Below are 27355 nucleotides of genomic sequence, written 5' to 3' on the forward strand. Positions count from 1 at the left end.
TATTGTATGTGAATGTGTCAACTGTAAAGTTCTATACAAATGCAGGTGATTCTTGCAATGATCACTTCAGGTTGAAAACCAGACACATGAATGCATCGGAAGAACACAGACTCCGGGCCCAAAGGAGGAGAGCACATATGTGGCAGCTCCTTTCAATTTTTGTGACTTTGAAAACTTCACCATCAAATTACTAAATCCTACGTGGCTTTGCCAGGAAACCAAAAACATTCTAGCCACAACTCAAAAATAGTCCAACCACAAGACAAGCCATTTTCATAATGGGTGTTGCTGGGCTTCAATCCACTCAGCGGCTTAGACCAAAATTAAAAAAAAAAAAAAAAAGTTTTTAAAAAACACCACACACCACAATGCAGTCCCTCCCCACAAAACTTCTCCTAAGAAGATAAAATCAGTGGAAACCAACATTAAGTGATGAAACTCAACTCAGAAATAACTGTTCTCGGAAAGCAGGCCCTTCCCCTGCTGCAGACACAAGCATTCACAGTCACAGTTTGCAGATAGAGGTTTTCAGCAGCGGTGGAAGAGGAGGGAGCTCCCTAGGTAAATCTCAAGGGCTGTGAGCCCCAAGACACAACTGCTGCCTCAGTCTCAAAATTTAGCTCTTATAATCCAGCCAAAAAGCAAAATTACCTTAAGATCCCTTTTTACTATTTGGTTTAACAAACCAGGTACAAAGAAAAACCAATTTCTTCTCTCCCACAGGCCTTGATTCAGCAGCCCCTTACTCCTGCTTCCCGACAAACGGCCTCCCATCACAAGCAGTCAGTTTGTGGTTCTCATGCCCCATAGCCCAGGCCAAATGGCCCCCACTGGGTTTTCCCAGGGCTAAGGAGAGCAGTCCTGAGTTCAAGGCAGACACAGCGGGATCCTACCTCCAGCCTGTGCGTATTTCACACTTGGGGCTGCCTCTTCCTCCAAAGGCCCTCTGTCCTGGATGAGGACCACACACACCTGTTTGTTAGCTCAGGATCCCTTCAGAGGTTTCTGTTCTCCACTGCAAAACCCTGAACTGTTTGAGAGACACCTGTTTGGATCCAGGGCTTGCTGCTGAGTTGCCCTGGAACTTTGAAGAAGTGACTGCCCTGGCCCCGGTTTCCTCATCTCTAAAAGTTAATGCCCATCCCACAAAGTTTTATGAAATTTGTTGAAGGCTCCTGTTATATGGTTGGTGCTTAATCAGTGTTAATTATTATTTCAGTGCCACTTCCACCTGCAACCCAGACCCCAGGGTTCCACATTCTAAGGCCTAGTCCTTCCAGCCACCTCAAGCTCCCATGTAACCACTTCCCAGTATGCCCTGTCCTCAGCCCTGCCCAGCTCTGGGCCAATTGGGGCCTCGCTGCTGTGGAGCACAGGGCTGGCAACCAAAGAGCACTCGGTAAGTGTCTGTTTACTTAGGGGAAAAAAAAAAAAAAAAAACTACTCTTGAAATCCTAAATCATGGAATTTTTTCCCACCACATACTGCTTTTATGGTTATAAATCAATAAGTAAACACACTGAGATCAAGTTTATTCAGAAGTGTAACTTCTCTTATATGGTCTTTTCTTTTGAAAGCTGTGGAATTACAGTGTTCCACAAGCAAAATAACACAGGTTGAAGGTAGTTACATGATCTGAAAGTTCCTTCAGACTCTTTGAAGACAATTATTTTATTTCTAACACTTTGACCTTTTGGATTATAAAAGTCATATGACATTACAGACAGTGTAGAAGACAGAAAAAAGGTATATGAAAGAAAGAAATCCATGGCAATTTCACCATGTCTAGAGACTGCCACCATCAGTTTTGGTATATTTCTTTCCAGTCTTATATATTCTTTTTTCCCTATGACATTTATTTTAAAATGAACAAATGAGAAAGAGAGCCAGCAGTGCAGACAGCTGTTGATTGTGCATGGAAGGCTTCCCTGTCCTGTTTTCCATTCTTTCCATCCCTACACAATGTATTTATTAGCAGAAAAACCTATACATTGCATAACTACATCTTGTCTTATCAACGATTGGTGAACTTCTACCCTTTGAATGAGTTAACATAGACATCTCTGCTTTCCATTTTCATGCCAAAGTCAATATTTACTAGCCATGTTGCTAAAACAGGCAGTGGTCACAGACATGGTGCCAAGTCCCCTTGTTTAATCTCAGCAGCAGCAGCAGTCTCAGTGGCACCTGAAGGCTTTACTGTGCCACAGGTCATAGCACTAAGTGAGTGATTTCAGCCCTAACTGAATGCGGGGTTGTAGGAGTGGGTGCGGCTCAGGCCCAGCTAGGATGCTTCACATAATTGTGAAGTTTAGGGTGCTAGGTTGAAAGGTACTTAAGAAATGGAGAAACTGAGACTCTGCTGGGGAAAAGGACTTGTCTAAACACATGCAGCTCTACAAGCAAAGTCAGGATCCCTTTGCTTCTACATCAACACTCTCAAACTGTCTCATTGAACACATCAACACGGAGAAATAGAAGCGAAGGCTGTGGGAAACAGAATCCATCTCATCAGGATGGGAAATTGGGCAGAGGTTGCTCTGAGAGGGTCAATTTCACCAAAGGGTGAAGGGTGCTTGTGCAGTCAGTCATACACTGTCCTCAGCCAGCACTAGCCCACAAAGGCTCTGAGCTTGCATCTGCCAAGACCAGTGGCCTGGTCTCTTAATGATTAAGGTGATACCATGGCATCATCAGTTCTCTTGCTGGCATTCATTCATATGACAAGTTTTTATTAAGCATCAATTATGGGGCGATATTTCTTGCTTCACCAAAGCAACATCACTTTGCCTGCCTCTTCTGGGAAGGATGTATAGTTGCCAAAGGAGAAACACCCATTGGATAACCTAAGGAAGTCTGAGGCTTAGAAGGAAGTACCCATAGAAAGAAAATGCAGGAGAATCGTGGTTTGGGGTAGCCCTTGAACTGCAGTCCTTGGAATAAAGTCCCCATTCCAAGCAACCAGGGTACCAAAAGGAAAAGTCAAAAGGAAAAGGATAGGCTTTGGTGTGATATTAAATGACTATAGTGTTTCTGAGAATTAGTGGAAAGACTGAAAAACCTGAAATGAGGAGATGTGCATTGAGGTCCCACTGCCACCAAAATGCCACACATGACCCATAAAGAAAGTGGCCAATGTGCAACCTAAATAAGTTCTTCACTCCAAGTCTGTGACTGATGACCCAGAAGCCAAAGATGCCTCTTTTTACCTTACTAATCTTTGGCTAACCTCAAGAAAGCCACAACTCTAATCTGGAAGTTCCTTGGCAACAGGACTTTTCTTCATCTTCTTCCTCAGTTAAGGAGGAGGCCCTGCCCACAAAGAAAGGCCCTGACATCTTCTCTCCCTGGGAGTAGGTTCACCCACTGGGTTCAAAGAACCAGGCTCAGTCACTTCTTGGAAAAGCAGGATCAGGACAGGGGCCACCAGCTTACACCATGCAAGATGTTATAATGTGGGCTTATCCTGACACATAAGAAGGAACACAAGTGAGCATTCTATGCAGTCAATGGGTGTCAAACAACTCTGCACACTTGTCCTGTTTCTCTGCCCTGCCCCCTCCAGCCAAGAAAACAAAGAATGTCGTGTGAACAGAGCCTTGATGAAAATGCTTCTGCTGAATTTCTCCTTCTCCTGGACTTGCAGATGCAAACTCAGAGCCCTGCCAAGACCCTGAGGCCCCCATGTTTGTCGAGTGTGGATATGGCCATATGCTAGAGGTAACAGGAACATTAAGGAGAAAACTTGGGCCTGTGCTCAGGGGCTCATAGTCTGACTTGAAATGCACAATGAACATCTAGAAAAATTTCTATGTCAGAACAATTAATTATGTCTGAGGCACAGTCTGTAAGGGCTATAGATGCTCAAAGCTGGAGAGATGTATGGGACTGGGAAGAAGAATGCACAGGAAGGTTCCAGGGGGAAAGGAGGTATTTTCACTGGACTTGAGGTCTGGTAAGAAATATGTAAGTAGGAGGCAGGAAGGGTGATAAGAGAGGTGTTCAGAAGGAGGAAAAAAATAGTTAATAAAAGAGCAATGAGAACAGACAAAGTTCAGGAGGTAAATGGTGTTATGGTAGAGTGGGCAAAGTAATGGGATTAAGTTAGCCACATCCTTCAATTTAATCTACAAGTCAATTAGTCCTGGTTCTTTATCAGACATTGTATAGGGAAGACATGGCCTAACATTGGTCTCGAAGCTCTTATCCTGCAGAAAGAAAGTTAAGGTGGCAACAAAAAGGGAAAGTAAACATATCAGAAACATATGAAGTAGGCATAGAGAACAATCTTAGAAGGGTTATCCAGTTAATGTTAATAAGGGTCAACTAATCAACAATGTTACAGGTAGGTGCTGGCCACTGGGCAATCTTGTAGAGACACAAAGAAACGTCCATCTGTTACCCATAAATGAGCACCCTGCATTACTAACAGATAGATCAAGTTCTTTTAATGTTAATGGTCATATTCTTCAAAGCATAAGGCGAGCCAGGAGCAATGGTGCACACCTGTAATCCCAGAAACTCAGGAGGCAAGGCAGGAGGATTGCAAGTTCAAGACCAGCCTTAGCAACTTAGTAAGACCCTGTCTCAAAATAAAAAATAACAAGGGCTAGGAATGTAGCTCAGTGGTAAAGTGCCCCTAATTTCAATTTCTAGTACCAAAAGCAAAAACAAAACACAGACACACATACACTCCTTGCACCAAGCATCTGGATGTTTCTCAGACTTTATAGACTTGGTTTCCTAAAGGAAGCACTAGCTGGAGTAGGGCTTAGGCTACAAGTGTACTTCATTCACCCAACAAGCTAGTTCCCAAAAAGAGGACTTAATTATTTTTTCTTTTCTCCTTTTTTTTTTTTTTTTTTTTTTTTGATGAGGTTTTCCTTCCTGTATCATAACTAGATATTGGGCAACACATAGTGAGACAGGGCCAAAACATGGACTTTTTGAAAGTCAAGTCACTTTTCCCAATACCCAAGAAAGGATTTGTGCCTGGTAAATTCTCCTATGGACTGTATTGCTTAAAATCTAGAAGTTATCCTAAAGAGCTCACAGTTCTTTGAAGAGGCTAGATGATGGTATCAGTCCTACTTTTAAGATAACAACTCTTTCCAAATCCCTTGTGGTGTCTCTGCTAGAATTTATCTATTTATCTGGCAAATACATGGGAATCTCACTACAGGTACCACCTTGCAGGTCTCTCTCTCTCTCTCTCTCTCTCTCTCTCTCTCTCTCTCTCTCTCTCTCTCTCTCTCAGTACCAGGGATTGAACCCAGGAGTGCTTAACCCGAGCCACTTCCCCAGCCTTTTTAAAAAAATTTTTTTAGAGACAGGGTCTCACTGAGTTGCTTAGGGCCTCTCTAAGTTGCTGAGGCTGGTTTCGAACTTGAGATCCTCCTGCCTCAGGCTCCTGAGCTACTGGTATTACAGGCATGTGCCCGACCACCTCTTCACTTTCCTTTAGCTACTGTCATCCTAACTTGTTGATTCTCAACAAGGGATTCCTGAGCTTTTCTTCCTGTGTGAAAGGTACAGACAGAAATGCCTCCACCTCACCCTTGAAGAGCTTCCAGGTCTGCCTCATCTCATGTTCTCCACAGTGATTCATTCCTCACAGACTGGACCACATTTCCTTTCTCCATCCAATCCCATTAACCTTTCTTCCTGACAGTCCAGCTCAAAATCAGTAGGCGATCCAAACTCCTGAGCACGAAATACTTTGAAGAAGCAATTTATGTGTTCCAAGTGACACTAGAATGCATTCTAAATGTTTTAAATTTAGAAGAAATTCACTTATACAGAAATTATAAGTGAAAAAATTAAATCATCCATAGTCCTACCCCCAGCCCTGTCTTCCTCACCACCTCCCTATGACCAATGCTATTAAAATTTATTTTTTAACTTTTTTGCAGCACTAGAGATCAAACCCAGGGCCTTGTCCTTGCTAGGCAATCATTTTACCTACATCCCCAGTCCTTTATTTTTACTTTTATTTTGAGTCAGGTCTCATTAAGTTGCTCAGGCTGGCCTCAAACTTGTAATTCTCCTGCTTCAGTCTTCTGAGTAGAGAGATTAAAGCATGTGCCATTGTGTCTGTCTCTAATACTATTAAAACTTTTAAGGGTGTTGGATGTAGTGGCATGCATCTGTAATTCCAGCTACATATTTATTGTCCATCTATTATGCACTGACCTCTGAGTAAGACACTAAGAGATAAAAACAGAATGACCTCCAGCTCACTGGACTGTGAGCTGCTCTGGGTAGTTCCTTGGCAAAGACCAGAGCATACAAGTGTGGAGTAGACTATAGAATGGACAATAGGGGTATCCACATGTGCTAGGGGATGCAGAAGAGGGCACCCAGCCCTGCCTGCTGTGGGAAGCAAAACTTGAGTAGGGCTCAATGGACGGGTGAGATCTGGCTGTGCACAGGGAAAGCATGCTACAGGGGATCTTTGAGAGAAAGGTGGCCACTAGAAGGAAACACATAAGAATGGGAATTGGCTTGTGAAGTCCACTGCATCTTCAGTGGCTGCTCCATTCCTTTTCATACTCTGCATCAAGTCCTACAGAGAGGTTCCTTAATTGACTTTAGCCAGTCAATGGGCAGAGCTTTCAGAGCCCAGCCAACACCTAGGATACAAGTAGCCAATGAATGAGTCATTCTTGGATCAGAAGACATTCCTCTTCCAAGGAGGGACCACTTATGCAAAGACCAGTCCAGCTCCACTCATGGAGCAGGGTGCTGTGGGTGTAAGGGGAAAGAGGGTTTTGGCAAGAAAGAAATGCCGAGTGTGGTGCACATATGCACACACACACACACACACACACACGCACACACACACGTGTGCATGGGTCTCAGGAGCGGTCTAGTGTGAGTAAAGGCAAAGACAAAGAATAATAAAGAGACTTCCTTAATCAAAGAAAGAAAGTAAGGGCTGGGGCTGGGGCTCAGTGGTAGAGCACTCGCCTAACACGTGAGGCTCTGGGTTCCATCCTCAGCACAACATAAAAATAAATAAAGTAAAGGTATCGTGTCCATCTACAACTAAAAAAATATTTTTAAAAAGCAAGAAAGGAATAAACTAACATCTCTGAGAGCCCACTATGTGTCTCAAGTACAATTTTGAGGAACTGACCGGTTGACACGCGCACCCGTTGTTTGAAATCTCCTCTGTGATGCTGAGGCACGTGCCTGGGATGACAACCACTGCGTTGCGTGTTCCAGCTGTAACTTCATCAGTTCTCTAGAGCCAAGACATATCTGGGTTTGAATCCTGGCCTGATAAGGTAGAGGGTATGTTTTCCATTTCATAGATGAGAAAACCAAGGCTAAGTGAGGTGAAAACACTTGCCCAAGGTCATGCAGGCAGTTAGTAAAGCCGGATTCACTCCCAGATTTGACCCTTGGGCTTGAGGGCCAAATTCTTGATCATGTGCTAGACAAAGGTGATTCGACTGCCCCACAGAGATGGCCTGAGGAGCAGCACCAGGAACCGTACGAGAGGGTGGGTGGGCCAGGCTCACTTAACCAGGGCCTGGCAGAGCTTCCTAACTGGCAGGGAGCTGATATATTCTCAGAGGCATGTGTGGACTCCAGCGAGGAGTCAGAGGAGACATCAGGAAGAATTTCATGACCCTAAACTCTGCAAAGTTAGCAGGTGGGTTATAAATCTCTTGCTTCAAGAAATCATTTTAACATTGCAGCTTGGATCTATATTTCTGAAACTCTGTGAACACACTTATCTCCACTCCATCTGGAGTGTACCTATTACCTTCTCTGTAAAATGGGGACAATGACTTCCCACCTGCCTCCTGCCTGCCTGCCCCACACAAGGACTCTCAAGACCAAATGAGGTAACCGAGGAGAAGCTGCTTGATTCAGTTCTCCAAAACAACTGACCACTGGGCCTCTAAGACAAGAGCATCGATATCTGGTCATTTGCTGGGCTCTTCCCTCACACTAGGTCATGCACCTTACTTCTGTGGCGAGATCCCAGAAAGAGCTATTTTGAAAGCTGCTCAAAGCTGTTACCACTTGCTAAAGGAGACAGAAGACTCCACTGTGTATGGGTCAGAGATGACTTTCTGTTTGGGAAAAACTTCAAAGCACCTTTGGTTCTGTGAAAGAGAAGCCCAGCATCTACTCAGGGAAAGGTAGTTAACGACATGGAGTTTCACTGCCTGTGTGTGAAAGAAAAGGGGTGTCTCCTTTCAGCAGTAAATTATAAAGGATGGTAGCAGATTTGGGGCCTCAGGTAGAGTCCTGGAAGGCATGGTAGAGGTCACAAGTCACAGGAACAGAGGTGTCTCTTACCCAACTTTAAGCTATTTCCTTTTCCATGAAGAAATTTTCATCACCTTCAAATCTTACATGAAACTCAGTTTCCTGCAGTCAGTGTTAGTGACAAGGGTCAGACTCAAACAGGGGGCTAAGTCTTGGGATCACAGAGGGGGCACAGCCATGCCTCAAAGGAGGAAGGTGGTACTTGAGTTCCAAGGGCTGGAGCCTGAAGAAAGATGTAAGCTTTCCCTGGGGAGCCTCCAGAAGGCTGGGCTGGGGAACAGGACATCCTGCTTCCCTGGAATAGAATGTTCCTTATTCCTGTGAGAACCCTAAGACTGGAAAACGAAGGGACTTAGATTTCACCTGTGGGATTTCAGCAACCCTGTGAGATAGCAGCATCTTAGGCTGAAGAAACAGCTTGTGAGAGCAAAGCTGCCTGTGTAGAACAGCTCACAGTGGCTGAGCCAGAGTCATAGTCTGACCTAGTAATTCCAGGGCCCAGAACAGTCGCCACCAAGCTGGGGTCCTTTGGCTTGCCCTGGGCCGTCCTCCTGGGTCTCTGCTGCCCTTTTCTCTCCTGCACCTTCACCTTTTCTCAACCAGGCCCCTCCAAATTTCAGATGAGTAGGAATACTTCACATCCCAAAGGACCACATGGCAGCCCCTCGGCAGCACATCCTCCTATCTACTGGTGGACCCTGCCCCTGGGTGCTCAACAAACCTCACCCCACCGAGAGAAGGATGTTTCATCACTCTCCAGGCCCTGTGTCCAGGTCACCAAGGGCTGGCAGGATTCAAGATTAGGGTCCTGAGGCCTCAGGTTAGATGCTGGCAGCAAGAAGTTGAGGGTGAGCCAGTGCCAGCTCTGGAAATGATTAGACACCGAACAACTGACTCTGAGCAGCTTCCATTAAACCACCAAGAATGCTAAGCAATATTATCACCCTCTTCCATATTCTTTGGAGGGGACCTGAGTGTCCCAGGAAAAAGAATCCTAAGCAACTTTGTACCTCAAAGAGACCACTGGACAGGAGTCAGGAGTTATAAATCTACACCCATATTGGCCTAAGCTTCAGCTTCCTCATCTATAAAATGGGAAATATACCACCCCATAGGGTTGCAGGAGGATTGAACCAGGTAACGTACCTCAGCGCCTAGTGCAGGGCCAGGGTTGGAGAAGAAGGTCCCTGATACTGAGCTCTTCCCTCCTCTTCCTAGTCACTCTCTGAAGAGGGCAGGATTTATCAACTGGGCAGTGGTTCTGAAATGAGGTTTCCCAGAGCCCTGAGTCCCTGGGGGTTCCTCATGGGTGGTGAGTAGGGCAGAGGGCCTCCGCTAAGCCCTTCTTCTTGCTCCCCCGAGGCTGCACCTTCGCTGAGGGCTGCCACCCCTTAGTAGTTCCACTTTCAAAAAGATATTCTGCTTTAAATAGTAAACCCTACTGGAGGAGTTCAGAAGCAGGTACACTTTTTCTGCAAAGTGCCAGATGGTAAATGTTTGAGGTACTGAGGACCAAGAAGCAAAATCTAAAGTATTACATAGGTACTTATACAATGAAGGAGAAAACAAAATTTTCACAAGATTTAATTGATAAAATCCAAAACACAGTAATATAAGTGAAGTTGCTTGGTTTTGTTTTTGTTGTAATATAGGTGTTCCAATGAGAAGAATAGAAATGGGGGAGAGGTATTTTTAATGTGGGTCTAAAGTTAGTGTTCCCTACCATCAAATTGATTGGAAATGTTCATCTATAAAACCATCTTTATCTGTAGGGTCAGTCATGCACAGGTGGTAGATCAGATTCAGCCACAGGGCTACAGTTTTCTGTCCCCTGGACGATGCAAGAGTCCTTGAAAGGTAAAGGTCTTGGGTTCAAAAGCTGCTTTGGGGTGAGGTGATCAGAAGGGAGACTCAAGGCCAGGGCTGTCTCCTCTATGGGAGGCACTGGAAGCTGTAGGGTCTCACAGGGTTTCCCCCCTGCACCCCAGGGCTCTGGGTTACTTGCTAGACCTGAGAAGATGGGAGTCTCAGAGCCCTCACCTTCTCCCCAGCAAGGAGGAGAACAAGAGCTCACTCCTGGGCTTTCCCAAAAGCACATCCACCCCAAGCAGCCCTCTCCCAATAGCACTCTCCCAGAAAGCTTCCCAATAGGACCCTTCCAGCTGGCTTCCAAAGGCAGAGACAAAGAAGCAGACTCCTTGAAGAGTTCTGGAGGCCCTGAGAAACATGCATTCTATTTCTGGTAAGAGGAAGCAACACCGTGGGTCTATAGGGAAGAACTCTGTGTCTAGGCCTGGGTCAGGGAGAGTCCTCGAGCCTCCCTTTCATCACTTATAAAATGATTACCTGCCCTGTTGCTATCAGAATTTAAAATTATCCATGAAAAGGTAATGAATGCAAATGAAACATAAATACCATGAAAAATGATAAAGAAGCATAAGGAATAAGATTTGAATAAACGGAAAAGTACAGAAGACTTCAAGCTCTTCAAATTTCCCCACAATGAAAATATTACTGTATCTTCATAAAACTCTAAAACTACCAAAAATACACAAAAACAATGAGAGTGTCAGCAAAGCCATAAGGAAATAAGTATGTGCTGGTGACGCTGTAAGCTGGTTCAGTATTTCTAGTTTGAACCATTAAGCAAATCAGTCACAACCTTTGCCCTGGAATGCCACCTCTGGGAGTACGCCCAACAGAAATAACGCAGAGAGGAAATTAAACAAATGTGTTCACAGAAATACTATTATTTTTAGCAATGAAAAACAACAGGGGAAAATTAAATAATTTTGGAATGCCTACGTGGTTGAATATTTTGAAGTTAACAAAAGTCTATGGATTGTATTTATCTTTAAAAAGGCCAGTATTCTTCAAAAATACCAACATCATGAAAGTGGAAAAAAAAAAAAGGTTAAGGAATAACTCCAGCTTAAAACTTAAAGGAGACTAAAGAGATGTGACAACAAGATGCCACATATGATCCTGTACTGTGGTGATGAAAGAGAATGTCCACATTCCCAGGAGATACACAATGAAGTACTACGGGATGAAGAGGCAGAATGTCTGCCACCTGCCCTCAAATGGGTCAGATAGATGGAGACATACAGAGTCTGACTCAGAAGAAAAGGTAAGAAGACAGGAAGAGGAGAAGAAGGGAAGGGAAAAACGGGAGAGAGAGAAAGAGACAGGAGACAAATAGATGTTAAAATGGGTATATCTGGGTCAAAGGTACATGGGAGTTCTATTATTCTTATACCTTTCCTATTACATTTGAAGTTATTTCAAAACAAAAGAATTTTGAGTATATGAACTCCAGATGCATGGAAAGATACACATAAATAAATAACATGAGTCCAAAACCACAACCCAAAACCACAACACAGAATTTACACACTGGCAACAAATAAGTAGAAAAGAAAGGATATCCAGCAGATGGTGGGGAGATAATGGTTTCACTCACCCCCACACAGTCCCTCCCCCCAGTTTTTACAGTTTTCCTACGGTAGACAGAGCTCAATGAGACCCACACCTCAGGGCCAGAGATTTGCACTGGGTGCTGAGCTTCTTTCTGACTGAAGCATGTGCAATGCAACCACTTTGTTTGAGTGGCTTTGTGCTTTGTTTTCCTAACAATGGGTGATGAAAACACCTCCCTCCCTCATCTACAGCTTCTGTCATCCAGGGCCCTCTGCAGTCTGTCCTCTCCACAGCTCCATCCCTTCACCCTCTCCTCCTGCCCAGCCTCTGCCCCACAGTCCTGATAGAGCCCTTCCTCAAGGAGATCACAGCCATCTCCCACATTAGACCATGAGGAGCTGCCCCACCCAGAGTGATGGTTTCCTCCTCTGAACTCTCCATGGGGTCTAATGGGGTCGGAACTCTAATGGGGGTCACTCCATTAGCACATGGTCTAGTCCCTTTGCTCATTTCATCTTTGGAGGAGAACATCCCTGGGATTGAACTGAGTCTTAAGGTCTTGTGGAGCCAGGCCTGTCCTAAGTCTCCTCTCTCCATCTAGGTTCCCAGGGTATCATGGGTAAAAATATTTATTGTTAACTGCAACAATGACCTAGAGTACAGATGTGCATGTACGTACACATCCACACACCCACTAAGTTTCAGGAAACCACTGGCTTATCTAGGGGGCAGCTATGGTCCAGGTAGCTTCCTTACCACTAACTCCAAGTTTATCTGTGACAGGCCCTGGAAAGTCTCAAGCCTAAAGCCTGAGGGACAAGAGGGCACTGTGCTGAACTGTGGCATTCTGCACTCACAGTTCCCTTTACCCTTTGATTTACTCCACAGGTTAGAGGCCACAAGGACTTCTGAGCCAGGTGAGGACCCTTCCCATCTGAAGCCTGCTCTGTGGTGCTGACAGGACTGGAGTTGGCGTTTTTTCCTTGCTTCTGGATATTGAGGGGGCTGTCACTGACTCCTGCCACCCACCTCCCCTGTGTCTAACCACTCTCCACACTGAGCTGGGCCACTGTCCTATAGCTAGAAGGCTTGAGAATAAGAACAACATCAAGGCTGCAAGACGGAATCCCACCAAGGGAATTCTGCAGTTTGGGGTCATCCTAGCTACTGCCCCATGAGGAGGATGTATATATTGCTCTCTTTTCTTCACTTTGAGTCCCCGTTACTGGTAAAACTACCTCAACCCCCACCAGCCTGAGCCCTGGCCTCTACTAGAACAGATGACCTTCGAAGAATCTCCCATATAGATTTTGATTAAATCATGAAATTCCCATAGAAAGCCTACGGGTTTTTTAATTTCACAGATCTAGGAGAGAATCCTGACTTCACTTTTCAGACTGTGTGACCATGAGTACCTTATTTAACTTCTCTGAGCCTTGTTCTCCTCATCTGTCAAATGGAAATGGAATCCCCCTTGTGCTGTTCCAGAAAGATGAGAAGGGTTCAGTCCAGGTTGACAGGAGGGCAGTAGATTCCTAACATACTCCAGTAGTTTCTGTTTTCCCAGCAGCAGAAAATGCTGGCATGTGTGTGATCATAAGGGCACAAATATCCCAGGCCAGGGTGAAGGACAGGGCTCTTTATTTCTGACTTTTTCTGAGATTTACTGGGTCACACAGAGTTGAATGTCCAATTTGGCTTCTCCTTGATAAGGCAGGTCTATATTTCTTACATCAATTATTTAACATCTTAGAGACTGAGTTTCTTTATCTTCAAGATGAGTACAACTGGGCTGGGGTTGTGGCTCAGTGGTAGAACACTTGCCTAGGATGTGTGAGGCACTGGGTTCAATTCTCAGCACAACATATAAATAAAAGAATAAAATAAAGGTACATCAACAGCTTAAAAAATAATCCACATCTACTTTTCTTTTAAAAAAAAAGATGGAAATAACTATTTCACATGGTATTATAAGAATTAAATACAACAGTGTGTGTCAGGTACACAGAAGTAACTTTTATGTTGTGTTTCCCACTTTGTACCTGAGATGTCCCAGTCACTCATGGAGTCCAGCGTTATGGGAAGGGGGGTTTTCTGACTCATTGTTAACTTAAGGTAGGTTCCAGATAGTTCTGCAGTTGAACTGTGGGTGTTGAGTATAAAAGGCCTGGAATGGACACCACAGTAGCAGGGACAGATGGATAAAAGCTGAAAAATACAGAAGTCCAACTTGGAGAAACTGCTGGTCCAACAGGGAAGAGGACCAAATAAACCCTGTTGTGTAACATGAGGGTTAGTGACTTTAGCACTCAATAGAGATGGTGTTCCAGAATAAAAAGTAACTAAATCCACCAGAAGAGGGAGGGATGGACTGGAGGGTGGGTCATGACAGGCTCTGTTGGGAAGATAGCATTTGATCTGGTCCTTAAGGGAAAAGTATAGTTTTTCCAAGAGCGAGGGAAGAACAAGGATAAAGATGAGTCACAGAAGTTTTGGGGACCTCTGGCCTCCATCTCAGTACTAAATAGTGCTCAAAATAGAACAGATGTGGACCTGACTTCGAAGAGTTGACAGCCCAGTATAAACAAATATGAGACAGGCCTAATCTCATCCCTGGCCTCTCCCAGGGACAGGGGCCATTCCTGTTCTGCTCTGCTGGTTCTCCCCAGCCTGCTTAGCACTTAGGGGAATGTGAACTGTGTGCAAGCATGTGTGCTTCAAGTGGACACAGGGAGGAGGAATGTGTGGATATGAGAAACATCCTCAGAAAGATTAGAAGGGAAGACAGAGAAATAACGACAGCTGTGGGTTAGGGGCTGGGGATATAGCTCAGTTGGTAGAGTGCTTGCCTCGTAAGAATAAGGCCCTGGGTTCAATCCCCAGCACTGCAAAATAAATAAATAAATAGCTATTGGGTTAATGTTACTGATCTTTTATTATCTTAAATTATCTTCTTATTTTAGAGAGATGAAGTCCTGTGACATTGCTCACACTGGCCCTAAACTCCTGGACTGTAAACATGCTCTAGCCTTGGCATTCAGATAGCTGGAACTACTGGAGCACACCACCAGGTCCAATGCTAAGTTTTGGTTGTTGTCTGTTTATTTGTTTAAACCAGCACAATATCGTTGAGAAGGTTCTGCCTTTGAGTTCTATCTCCTATATCACTTGCTCTGTGACTTTGGACAAATCACTTCCCCTCTCTGGTCCTCACTTTCCCTGCCTATAAAATGCGGGATTTGAATTAAATTTTTGTTGCGATCCAGTTTAATGGTAACATTTAATGATTTTACATTAATATGATAATATAAGAAAAGGAAATTAAGTGAAGGAAAGTAATTGAAGAATAGGAAAAAAAGAATCTCTGATTGCTACATGATGTTAATTTCCTTTATATCCTCAGGATGTGTAGGTGGAGGTCGGAAACTACCACTGGGCCTATCCACCAGCACTCTTCTCCTGGGAAACATTGCTCCTTCCCAAATGCTCCACCTCCTAACTTGGGCTGTAATGGTTTATCCTCAAGGTCAAACCAAAAAGACTACCCTGCTTTGTATTCTCTCCAACTCTCCAGAAGCATTCACATTAAAAGAAAAAATGATCTTGTGTGTTGTGAGTCCTTCTGGTATGATGATTAGAACCCTAAACTAGGAGTCAGATCATCAGACTCCACCTCGGTTCCATCACAGCGTCACTGTGTGACCTTGGACAAGCCACTGTTCTTTACCTCATCCATAAAATGAGGGGCTGAACAGGCTTCTCTGTTTGAGTCCTGCTTTAATATTCCCCCGCTCTGCCCTACTGATGGATACCAAGGCTGGGAGAGGCCATAATCTGCAGGCCAGCGTTTCTCCACACTCATGGGAAGAGCAGACAACCTCCAGCACCCTGAACAGGCTGGTGCCAAAGTGTGAGCACAGCCAAGCATCTGCGGGCATTGTGGGGAGCCAGAAATCAGGCTAGCTGTGTAGGCAGATGGGACCCCAGCTAAGCACAGGATGTCCCAGTGAGGGTACGCTATTCCAACCCAAAGTTTATAGAGGGTCTCTTGCCCCTAGGATAAAGAAGAAAATGCCTCTAAAGGAATCAAAAACATGTGATTCAGGGACAGATGAGGACAGGGAGTACAGCTGAAGGATCTTTGTTAGTAGTCTATTTCAGTTAAGGTATCACATACACACAGGAAAATATACATATTCATGTACATCTTGATACACATGAAATGAACAATACCATGAGACAAGTACAGATCAAGAAAGAACGATATCTGCACCTCAGAAATCCTCTCCATGCCCTCTGAGTCTCTTGTTCCCTAAAGATACCTGCCTTTCTGAATTCTAACACCATGGATTCATTTTGCCTGGTTTGAACTTGATAGGAATGGAATTATATAGTATGGATTCTGGAATCTAATTCCCTTGCTCAGGATTGCTTGTGAGCTTCATCCATTATGATAGGTAACAAGCTTTCATTCATTTGCACTTTCGCATAGTAAGAACTTATGAAGAGTTAAAATCAATGAGATAACCTTGAGTCTAGGGTAGGGTGCTCATTGATAGAAGAAAAAGCAGGTACCAGGTGTGGTGGCACATGCTTGTAATCCAGCAGCTCAGGAAGTTGAGGCAGATGGATCACAAGTTCAAGGCCAGCCTCAGCAACTTAGTGAGGCCCTAAGTAACTAAGTGAGACCCTGTCTGAAAATAAAAATTAAAAGGGCTGTGGATGTAGCTCAATAGTAAAGCACCCCTGAGTTCATTTCTCAAAAAAAAAAAAAGAGGAAGCAGGTTTACATACAATCCTCCAGAAATCAGTTAACCCCCATGTGGTGCTTCCTGCAGAGTCCCACGCCTTCCTCCTGGGGGGCTGTAGAGGTGGAAAGTGAGGCCTTGATGTCCCAAACTTACTTCAAAGCCTCAGTCCATTGTTAGGTCGCCTTAGACTCAACACCTTTGACTCAACACCTTTGACTCAACACCTTTGACTCAACATCTTATACCATTCCACAGCCATGAGGTGGGTATAGAGAAGAAAACATTTTATGGAGAAGAAAACAGAGGTTGAATAAATTGTCCTGAGGTTGCACAGCTAAGAAGGGAACTCAAATCCCAACCCACATGACCCCAAATGCCAAACCTCTTACTACTCCAAGTTGGCAGGAAGTTTGCCAACTGGACCTGGCTCCCACCTACCTCATCTGGCACTGTTTGCCCCAAAGCTACACTGGCCTTGGGATTTTCCTGCCTACGGGGCCAGTCCACACTGCTGCCTTTGCCTGGCGTTTACTCAGTTCTCAAAATGGCTAGTTCAGAGCAACCTCCTGGTATGATGGTTAGAACCCTAAGCTAGGAGTCAGATCACCAGACTCCACCTCAGTTCCATCACAGCTTCACTGTGTGACCTTGGACAAGCCACTGGTCTATGCCCCCCATTATTCTCTCAGAGCATCCTGTTCCCTCCCTTTGCAGCCCTAACACCCTGTATAATGGTTCACCCTTCTGTGTTCACTAGTTTGTGCCTTTTTCCACCAACAGACCACAGACTATGAGAGGACAAAAATGTATATGTTTTGTTTATCGCTGCTTTGGGTAGTACTTGGCACATAGTAGGTCTTCAATATGTTAAGTGAAGAAAAGGTGGGGAAGAGAGAAGGACAGGACTGTCCCTTTAAGCTGAGTGGTTGCCTGAAGGCAGGTCTAGTTCCAAACTGTTCTATGTTCCCCAGCAAAACCCTTTCCCTGCTCTGAACCTTGGTTTCCTCAACTGTCAAATAAGGGTCCTAAAACAGAGGACCTCTAATAGCCTTCGAGCCCACCTGACCTTCAGACCACAGGTTCTAGCATGCTGGTAACTCCAAAAGCCTCAAGACCCCAAGCCTCGTTTGCCTCTTACCCACCTTTAACCCATATAGCACTTTAGATAGGGAGTCCCCAGCCTGTGAGGGGCATTCACACCTGCTGCAGGGGAGAACCAGAAAACATGAGTTCTCTTCCAGTTCTAACAGCTCAGGTCCCTTTGTGTTTGCTTTTGCAGTATTGGGAATTGAGCTACAACAATTGCCCACTGAGCTGCATCCCCAGCCCTTGTTAATTTTGAGACAGGGTCTTGCTAAGTTGCTGAATTTGGTCTTTGAACTTGCAATCCTCCTTCCTTAGCCTTCTGAGTAGCTAGGATTATAGACGGACACCAGCTCCACTTATGTCCCAAATGTACAGAGTAAATGGGAAAGGAGATGACGAATGAATTTCCCAGGGAACTGCCTCTATTTCTTCATCAGGACCCTTGCCCCATCTGACTTCTCAATTTCCAATAGTCTAATCCCACTCTGTCCTTGTCATTGTGTATGCAGCTGATCCTACTGCAGGCTGGAGCTCTAGCAGAGCTAGAGGCTATCTGTGTTTTGCTCATCTTTGAACTCACGGCACCTAGCACACACCCTATACTCCATATGGCCAAGGCGAAGCCAAATCCATCACCGTGGGCAGGGCCTGCCAAGATCTGCAGAAGAGGCCACTTCCCAAGGGCAGAAGGGCCTGAGGAGAAGAGAACCTGGTTTCCAATTTAGAGGCAGAACCCAGATGAGCCCCCCAAGCCTCTGGCCTTTTGTTTTCCTGACACATCTTCATTGGGCCCCACACTGGCAGGGGCAGCCAGTCTCCAATAGAAGGCTGAGGAGTCATCTCCTCTGAGGTCTCTGCAGTCACTTGCTTCCCACCTAACCAGCCAGCCAGAACTAACACTGCATCTGCTATTTCCATTTTTCTGACAATGAAACTTTTGGCTTTGGAGTTCTTTCTGCTTGTCTTTAAAAACTAAAGTAAAAGATTTAGTCCTGACCCAAGAGTTCTATAAAGGGAAAAGGCCACTTATTTTACTTGTTGAATACAATGGACACCCTAAACTGCCAGGGTTTTATGCTGCTGGGCATGTGGGTATTCTGGTGAGCCCATGTGACTGTGCAGTGTCATTCTCACAGAAGAGAGCAGGACAAATGTGCACATACAAACTGAACTGGTCAGCCCCTTGGCCAAGTCACTTGCTGCCTCAGTGACTTTGGGCAGCTCGCCTAAACTGTAGACTACAGTTTTGTTATTTGGAAAATAAGAGTAGAAATAATTTCTATTTCACACATTGTTGTGAGAATCAGATCTCATGACTGGTGTTTTGTAACTACTAAAAAACACCATCTTGCCAGGCGAAAAGGTACATGCCTATTAATCCCAACTACTCAAGAGGCTGAGACAGGAGGATCACAAGTTTGAGGCCAATCCTGGCAATTTAGTGTGAACCTAATTCAAGGTAAAATTTTTAAAAAAATTTTTTTTTAAATTTTACTGGGAATGTAACTCAGAGGTAGGTAGAACACTTATCTACTAGCATGCACAAGCCCTGGGTTCAATCCCCAGTACAGCAAAAACAAAACCAAAACGAAAAAAACACCACCTAAGTATCAGCAGTTATTAAAAATTAGAAGACCTGAAAACTTGAGAAAAACCCTAATTTCTCTCCAAAGAGTAATTGTTTTCATACCTCAGAGTTTAGCTCTGACTGCATTCTGGGTTGAGCAAACCCAACAATGCACTAAGTAATTCAGATTCCAAGAAACTTCATGACTAGACTCATGTGACTGTTTACTTGACTGTAAATCCATTTACAGGAGATTACTCCACCTCCTCCCATTCAGGTTCTGAGCTTAAAAACCAAAATCCTGGGAACCACGGAGAATCCCAAGTGGGGCTCAGAAGAAAATCAATGGTTCAGGTCTCTGTCCAGAGCCTAGAGAGGGAATTGTGAAAAAAGTAACAGATGAGACAAGAATCACTAAGATTTGCCACAGCTGTCAGGTTATACTGAAAACAGATCTCATCAATTCTAGTCCCTTCTACTAGCAAGTCTTTATTTCCAGAGAGATGACAGTTTGCAGAGTCACCCATGAAGTGAATAAGCCTCGGGCTTGTTTTTAAAGCTTCCCACTATTCCTTGGCAAGTCCATGTCTTACAACACCAACTGACAATCCACCAAAAGGCAGCATAACTGGCTTTGGTCACATCCCCTCCACCAATTTCTTACCTCCCCAGCTCCTCCCCGATGTCATAAAAGTCCTCCACCTTCTGCTGCTTGAACGTCTCCATGTTTGAGCTCCTCATGGAGGCCTGGACCATACAACCCTGAAATGGGAAGAAACCTGAAATTAATTCGGTTTATTTATTTATTTAGAGACAGGGGCTTGCAAAATTGTTCAGGCTGGCTTCAAATTTGCAATCCTCCTGCCTCAACCTCTGGAGAATCTGGGATTACAAGCATGTGCCACCACATCTGGTTATTTATTCAAATTTACTAAGGAGACAGAAAAAGAGTCCTTCTTACTTCTTTTGAAGAAGTTCTGAGAAAAAGATCCATGGTGAACTATTTGTTCTCATTAAGTTCAGATCCACTGAGAAAAGAAAAAACTGTGGTACAGTAATGAAAGCACTAGTTTTTGAGTCAGAAGTCCCAGGTTCAAGTCCCATTTAGGCTGCAAGGGATTTTGCTTCCTCATCTGTAAAATGGGCTAATTCTGTAAAAATCAACTTCAAGTCATGAAATTGTTTGGTAAATGACAAAATGCTATAAAAAGGCAGGAATTATCATGACCTCAGCTCCCTCAGGGGTTGTGCCACCCAACTGCAAGTCTGAACAGATTGGTAACTGCTCTCACTCATCACCCCAAGGGGAAGATGGGCGGGAATAAAGTGACAAATTATAACAGGCACCAAGAGTCAGAAGCCTGAGGTACTGGTTCCAGCTTTGCCTGCAACTAGATCTGTGATTTCACTGCTTGTGGAGAGGCTTGGTTTCCTCATCTGTAAAGTGGAACTAAGTTCCCGCCCAGGGCACCTTAATGAGAACCACAGGGCTACTCTGAGCCATCAGGAGCCCTTATCACTCTACCAAAAGAGACTTTGCATACTCCCCTGGGATCTTTGCCCATTCCTGAGACAGCTACTTGCCACCCTGGACAGCACCGGGAGGGCAGGGCCCAGGGCATAGTCTGCCAGTCAAAAAGATAAAACTTGTGGATCTGTATTTCAAAAGTCATTAATTAGAAAAGGCCTCTCAGAACCCATTTTGGCTAGCATGGGTAGCACCCCTGCCTGCCAATCAGATGCCAAACATGCCCAGGCTCCATGTAACTCAAAAGATCAATTTCAACAGGCTGGGTGGAGACACCATTACATAAGGGCACATCTCACCAATGCCAAGTGGTTGGAGCTGTTCTCACTCTCAGGGGATATACACATTTCCACTTTCTTTCCTCCAGCTCTGCCCCCTGCAAATCAGAGCACCACTATCTAGATGCTACCTCCACTGTCCCTCCTGCCAAGGCACACACACATCTGAAGACCCCCCCAGGCAGAGCTGGCCTGGCTTCAAGGTCTAACTCTCAGGATCACCTGCCTGTCTGCCTCCATAGTTCTTTACGTATCCTCTCCTTGCCTGGTCTCTACTATGCAGTCAGAGCCTGGACATGGAATAACAAAAAGAACAGGCTGCAGCATCCCCAGCTCTGGACTAGTTTGGTGTGCAATAGCACTATGGCCCACAACAGGTTGGCACCCTCTTTGGGTCGCAGTCTTCTCAAATGTAAACAGAGGTAACATTATCCATATCACCTACTGTGATATATGCATCTGGGAATCCACTGTGATAAGAATTATAAACTGCTATACAAATAAGGAGGATGATTGTTAATGTTACTTGATTCATTTCAGATTATTATTTGTGTTTCTGCTTCCCACAGCCATTGAGACAACCAATTTGGTTCCTTTCTCAGAAAAAACAGTCTCGGAGTCCCCCAGCAAAACCAGAATCAGAAGCTAGGCCTACCCTCACCCCCAATATTATGGCAAATCTTCTGAGTCTAGTCTTAGAGGTGGTGGGACTGCTGTCTACCATCTTCTTTTTGCTGAAAAACTCCTTCCAAACAACTATTTGGGTCAGGTCGTAAGGGTGGGGGTGACTAAACTCACATAGCTAGATGTAAGCAGAAAACTCCAAAAAAATTTTTTTTGTTGGCAAAAACCCTAAGAGTGGTCTCAGGAATTTTCCATTTGGTGAGAGGTCAGCTCCATTCACCACCAGAGGCTGAGATGCATTTGAAGAAGCCCCAGTTCCTCAGTAAAACAGCTCCACATCTAGGATGGTCAATGTTAGCAAGAAGGGGAGCACCGTAAGGTTCAACTCACCTGCCAAATTTGGCCTCAACTTATCTGTCCACCTATTCTATATCACAGCCAAAGTAGACATTTCCCATTCCCCCAAAACTTTCACTCCTACCATGCCTCTGCTGGAGCAGGGCCCTTTCCACAGAAGCCCAACCTGGAGAGCCCTCCAGGCAAAACCCTCTTCCTGCAAGGCCCAGCTCAAATGCTACCATCTCTGTGAGGCACCACAATCCTTCCTCCCACAAACAAATGAAAATTCTCCCCGTTTAAATTCCCAAAGAGTGCTCTTCATACATATTTAGGGTTAGAATTTGGGTTCAGATCATAATCTATGTCTATCTCAGAAGTAGGCAGCACAGATTACACAGTAACACAGGTCTGGGTTCAAATCCCAACTCTGCCACTTATAAACACATTGTCCTTAGCTGAGCACAGGATAGCTTTTCTGAACTTCAAATTACTTCCATGGGAAATTAGACCTATACAATGCCTGCTGATGTTGAGTATGTGGAGCAACTAGAGCTCTCAAATACTGTCAAGGGGAGTACATACAGGGACAACCACTCTGGAAAACTGCTGGAGCGGGGGACATAATAAAAGAAATGCATACAGCTCCTTCTGGGGTTCAGTGGTAGAGTGCTTGCCTGACACATGTGAGGTACTAGGTTTGATCCTCAGCACCACATAAAAATAAATAAATAAAATAAAGGTATTATGTCCATCTACGACTAAAAAAATATTCTAAAAAAAAGCAATGTGTGTGGTTGTTTTCCAGAATGGTCCATGTTTGAATGTTCACAATATTATTAGGAATAACTAAAAATTGGAAGCAACCCAACCAAATAATTATCAACTGAAGAATGGATAAATTGAGATGTATCCATACAATGGAATTATACAACAATGAGAATTAACAAACTACTGCTACCTGCTACAACAGGGTTGAATCTCATTAATGAACATGTTGAATGAGAGAAGTCAAATGCCAAAGATTACATAGTGTGTGGTTCCATTTTAGCAAAACTAACCTGTGATGCTAGAAGTCAAAACAATGGTTCCATCTGGGTGGGACGTTGTGACTAGAAGGGGACACAAGAGACTTCTGGGTGTTGGCAATGTTGGTTCTCAATCTGGGTGATGGTAATATGGACACATGGGATGTGCATGTATTTTGCTTGCAATCAAAGTTTTATATAATTCTTAAAATTAGACATTTCTACTTTATGGATAAGTGAGATACATGAAATGTTTGAAATGGTCTCTGGACAATCCTGATATGTTTCTCCTCTCCTGCCTATTGTCTTGGAACCCCATAAGTGTTGTGACATTTTCATTCCTGTCCCCTCGAAGTAGCTGATATACAGCAGACACTCCATAAATGTTGGTTGGTTTGCATTTAGTGCCCCAGCCTCCTTTCTCAAAGACATAGCTCATACAGTAAAACAACACATAACAGCTTAAAGCCCTTTCCTAATACCTCCCCCAAACTGACTGCACTTTATCAGTCTAGAAGCATGTAAATAAACTAGAGAAACTCTGAGGTGGATTTATTGTCACCAGGTAGGACCTAGAAAAGGACCGAAAGGCACAGGCGCCTTTCTGAGCCTGAAAAGCTGAAACCACATGGCAGAGGGAAGAGACATGGCTACAACTTTTGGCCAGAGACACAGGTCATTAGCTCCAGACATTCCAAGGATGAGACCCACGTTAGTACCCACATTTCTCCTACCGGAGTCCTTGGAATTCATATTCCTGCCTACCACCTCAATAACAGGCAATACCCTGGGGTGCTAACAGATTTCCTAGGACCCCACAGAAGTGGACCTCACAGACACCTATTTAGGGGATTTTAGACTCTGCTTCAGGAGCCAACAGGGTGAGAAAGTGGGGCCAGGGTAGTTTCACACTATCTGTTCTATGTGCTAGGATTCTGGGTAAGAACTCACTGTGAAACAGAAGTTTCACACCTTTGTGAAACCACTGCTTCTGGTCTAACCTACTTGTTTGACAAAAGGAGGAAACTGAGGTCCAGACAGGGGAAGGGACTTGCCAACAGTCACACAGCTAGCTCATTGAACTTCTCAGGGCTTGGGTAGAGAGCCGTCCAGCCCTTCCAAGGGTAGCTTGGGGTTGGGAAGTCAGTGGCCTCCTGGGGGACAACCTAGGAGATATTCAAGCCTGAAACATCACTTCACATTCACTAAGCCCTCTCTCCCACTGTCCACAGTTCACTCTGCAAAAGTAAACTCTGAGTTCCTCACCTCACCTCGTACAGTAAGTGAGAGAAACAGGACCATGGCAGGGACAGGCAGTGGTTTGGGTCAAATACAAATGACTGATCCCTCACACACACCCACATTAGGAATCATCACATTCAGGCTGTGGGGAGGCTGCCAAAAGAAAGTGGAGGAGGGCTTACAGAGCCCTTCTGGCCACTCCATGCTTTGACCCACCACAATCCCTGATGAGGAAGTTGGGGCACAAGAGGTCTGCCACCTGCCTGAGCTGACATGAGAAAAACTCCATCTTCCTGGTAAAGATCTGGCTTTGCTCCACCTCCTCATCTAACAAATAGGAAGGCTTCTGGGAGGCCATGAGGGTCAGTTCAGGGCAAGCCAGAAACTTGGCCCAGGACAGCAGATGTCCACCCACACCACACACTCCTGAGCCCCTATCCAAGCCCTCCAGGAAGCCTCTGAATTATCAGTGGGGTCAATTAGATGCTAAAACACATCTTGGGGGGATAGGTGTTTGGGGAAAAACAGCTCCAAGATAACCATAGAGTAGCCATGACACCAGCACCCCTTAGTCAATAGGACTGCCCCTGAAATACCTTTGCAGAGACAGTTGGGAAACTGTCTGGAACCAGAACAGCATCCCCCAGCTGCCCTCCACAGGATTTTAGAGTACAGGGTGCCAGGGGCTGTGCCCATCTGACTGCAGCAGCCAGCTATGGCACCCTCTCCAGTGTGCACCCTTGTGCACCCCTAACTTACCACTACTTGCATGGCCTCAAAGCAGCTCACCCCACTAGAGTTCGTCCTGTCCTTTGAAAGCTAAATCCATTTCCACCTTGCAGCGTTATAGTGAGGGTTAGCCAAACCAAGGTATGCCTGTGAGCCATCCACAATGCCTGCCCAGAGTCCGGGTCAACCCTGGCAATGCCCTTCCACCCCAGCCTGCAGAGGACCGGCTGGCTGCCTCCACGGGCTGCTGAGCTCTGCGCACCCTAGCTCTGCCCCAGAGAGGGGCTCCTGAAGCAGGGGCCCACAGCTCATTCGGCCACACAGGAGGCTCAAGGCATACTGAGCACACTTCCCGCATCACCTCCTGGGCCGCAGGCATAGGAGGTGTGAAAGACAACAGAGGCTGAGAACCTTGGCCTCTCCTCTCCCGGGAACTGGCCCCGAGCATGCTCTTGCCTTTTGAGGGGGCTTAACTTGATGGAAGTCTGCTCCCCACCCGCGCCAGGCCTCTGCTCGCCGCCCCTGCCTGTCAGGCTTCCGAGCGTGCCTGGGGCAGATTGGCGATCTGATGCCAGACACAATGCCCAGGGCACTGCCGGCCATACCAGGGGCCGGCGTCAGGATCCCCGAAAGTGCGCCCCGGGGCTCTGCCCGTCAGCCCCAGCCCCTGGCGCTGCGGCCGTCGGGCTGTGCGCGCGGTCCCGCCCGTCGAGCCCGCAGACCAGCGCTACTCACGGCGGAAGGCTGCGCAGCGGCGGCCGAGGCGGGCACGACGGGACGGGAACGCGGCGGCGTTCCCGGCGCCCAGCTCCACTCTCCTAGCAGAGCGCCCAGTGCCCGCCCGCAGTCCTGGAGGAGCCGAGGGGGCGGAGCGGCCGGCCCCGTCCCAGGCGCCGGCTGGAGGCGCGCCCGGCTAGCGTCCGGGGTTCCGGGCGCCCCCTACTGGGAGCCCCCTCCCGACCGCCCCGGGGGCGAGGGCCTGGAGCCCTTCTGCTGCCTGGAGCCCTGAGGTGCCTCTTGCCGCAAGAGGTGGCAAGATGGTTAGAGCGTCCTTTCCCACTCTTGCCCTTTACTTGCTGGGCGGCCTTTGGCAAGTCAGCAAACCCTCTCCAAGCCTTGTCTTAATGAACTGATAGGTGTATTACATAGTCTGGCACAATTGCTCAGAAAACAGCATTTCTGGTCCCCCTACCTCATTCCAATCCCCCACCCCCACACCCTCACCGTGAGGGAGTAAATTGGGCCAGGAAATAGGCCCCTTTTCCCGCTTGCAGCCAGAGTATTCCCTGACATTGCAGAGATTCTTCTGGGAACCTCACCGCCCACGTTTCACAGCAGGGTAGCAGCTGTGATGGGAACACTCCCTCCTTAACTGCCCCCCACCCAGTTTGGGAGCATCCGGTCTCATTTGCCCTTTCCATCCCTAGTCCTGACAGAGTTAGAGTTAGTGAAACCCCCATGTCACCAAAAATATTTTCCTAATAAAGGAGTTAGGAGTGGATTCTTCCTCTTTCTCTGCCAAAGGAAAAAGAGAGAAAGAAGGAAGAAGAAAAAGGAAATTCCAAAGGAAAAAAGGAATGATAGCTGAGGAGGTGATGGGAGAAAGGAAGGGGAAACAAGTTAAACCCACTTCAGTGGTCTTATTTCAAGACAAGAAACCTGTTAGTGGAAGGAAACAGTCTCCTTCCTGGAGCTATTGCTAGATCACCCACAGGGCCCCTCCAGAGAGCTGAATATTAGATGCAGAGTCCTATGGCCCAGTTAAAAGCCCTATTCTGCCCTCCCTGTGTGTGGTCTTGGGATGGCTCTTCCTTCATCGGTGAAGAGGGAGAAACATCCCTTTCAGTAGTTTCCTCCGGACCTGCTGCGGTGCTGAAATGGGACCGTGTGTAAGATGTACCAGAGGAGCTCTACCAATGTGCACATCCTGTCCCTGATTTAGCCTTTTGGACACTGGGGTTCTGACAAATAAAGATAGACCCCGCCCCACAGTGAGTAGTGCCTCAGCCTCTGGGAAGATCCCAGAGCTTCCTGTACAACATTCCAGGAAAGGGGGCAGGCTATGAGCCTGTCCTGAGAGCACCATGCTAGACGGGGTAACATCCATCATCAAAGGCAGGACTGAAGTCAGCAGACAGAGGGGAATGATACCCACTGGTGAGGTCTCACCTGCATAGGGAGCCCCTCACCCTCCAACCATCCCTGACACCTGCTCCCTCATTTCCAGTTATCTATTGCTATGTAACACACCATTTTGACTTTGGTTTCACAAAACAATAATTTCATTATATTAAGGCATTCTGAGGAGCAAGAATTCAGACAGCTCAGTGTAAGGGGCTCATCTCTGTTCCACAACATTTGGGACTTAATCCGGAAGACTTGAGTGGCTGGCAGTGACTTGGATGGCTGGGGACTTGAATCATCTGGAAGCATCATCATGCCCAGTGCCTGGGCTGCAATGAATCCAAGCCTGAGCTCAG

General features: G+C 45.9%; 1 protein-coding gene across 7 annotated transcripts in view; it reads right to left on the reverse strand.

Moving 5' to 3' along the window:
- DAPK2 (death associated protein kinase 2) overlaps positions 1–25752 on the reverse strand; it is a 117403-nt gene extending 91651 nt beyond the window's left edge. For 4 of the 7 annotated variants that reach the window (XM_079125704.1, XM_079125703.1, XM_079125700.1 and 1 more), the window contains exons 1-2: positions 25611–25733; positions 19775–19872 (exon numbers count right to left, since the gene is read on the reverse strand). In XM_079125704.1, coding sequence (XP_078981830.1) covers positions 19775–19866 — 92 coding nt within the window. In that variant the 5' untranslated portion in view covers positions 19867–19872; positions 25611–25733. Of the gene's footprint in view, positions 1–19774; positions 19873–25480 lie in introns of those variants that run through there. The other 3 variants (XM_079125705.1, XM_079125699.1, XM_079125702.1) reach the window with 3 other exon arrangements.
- Between the last annotated feature and the right edge of the window lie 1603 nt (positions 25753–27355).

The sequence above is a fragment of the Sciurus vulgaris genome, assembly GCF_902686455.1.
Source record: "Sciurus vulgaris genome assembly, chromosome: 2".
In the NCBI taxonomy this organism is placed as follows: domain Eukaryota; kingdom Metazoa; phylum Chordata; class Mammalia; order Rodentia; family Sciuridae; genus Sciurus; species Sciurus vulgaris.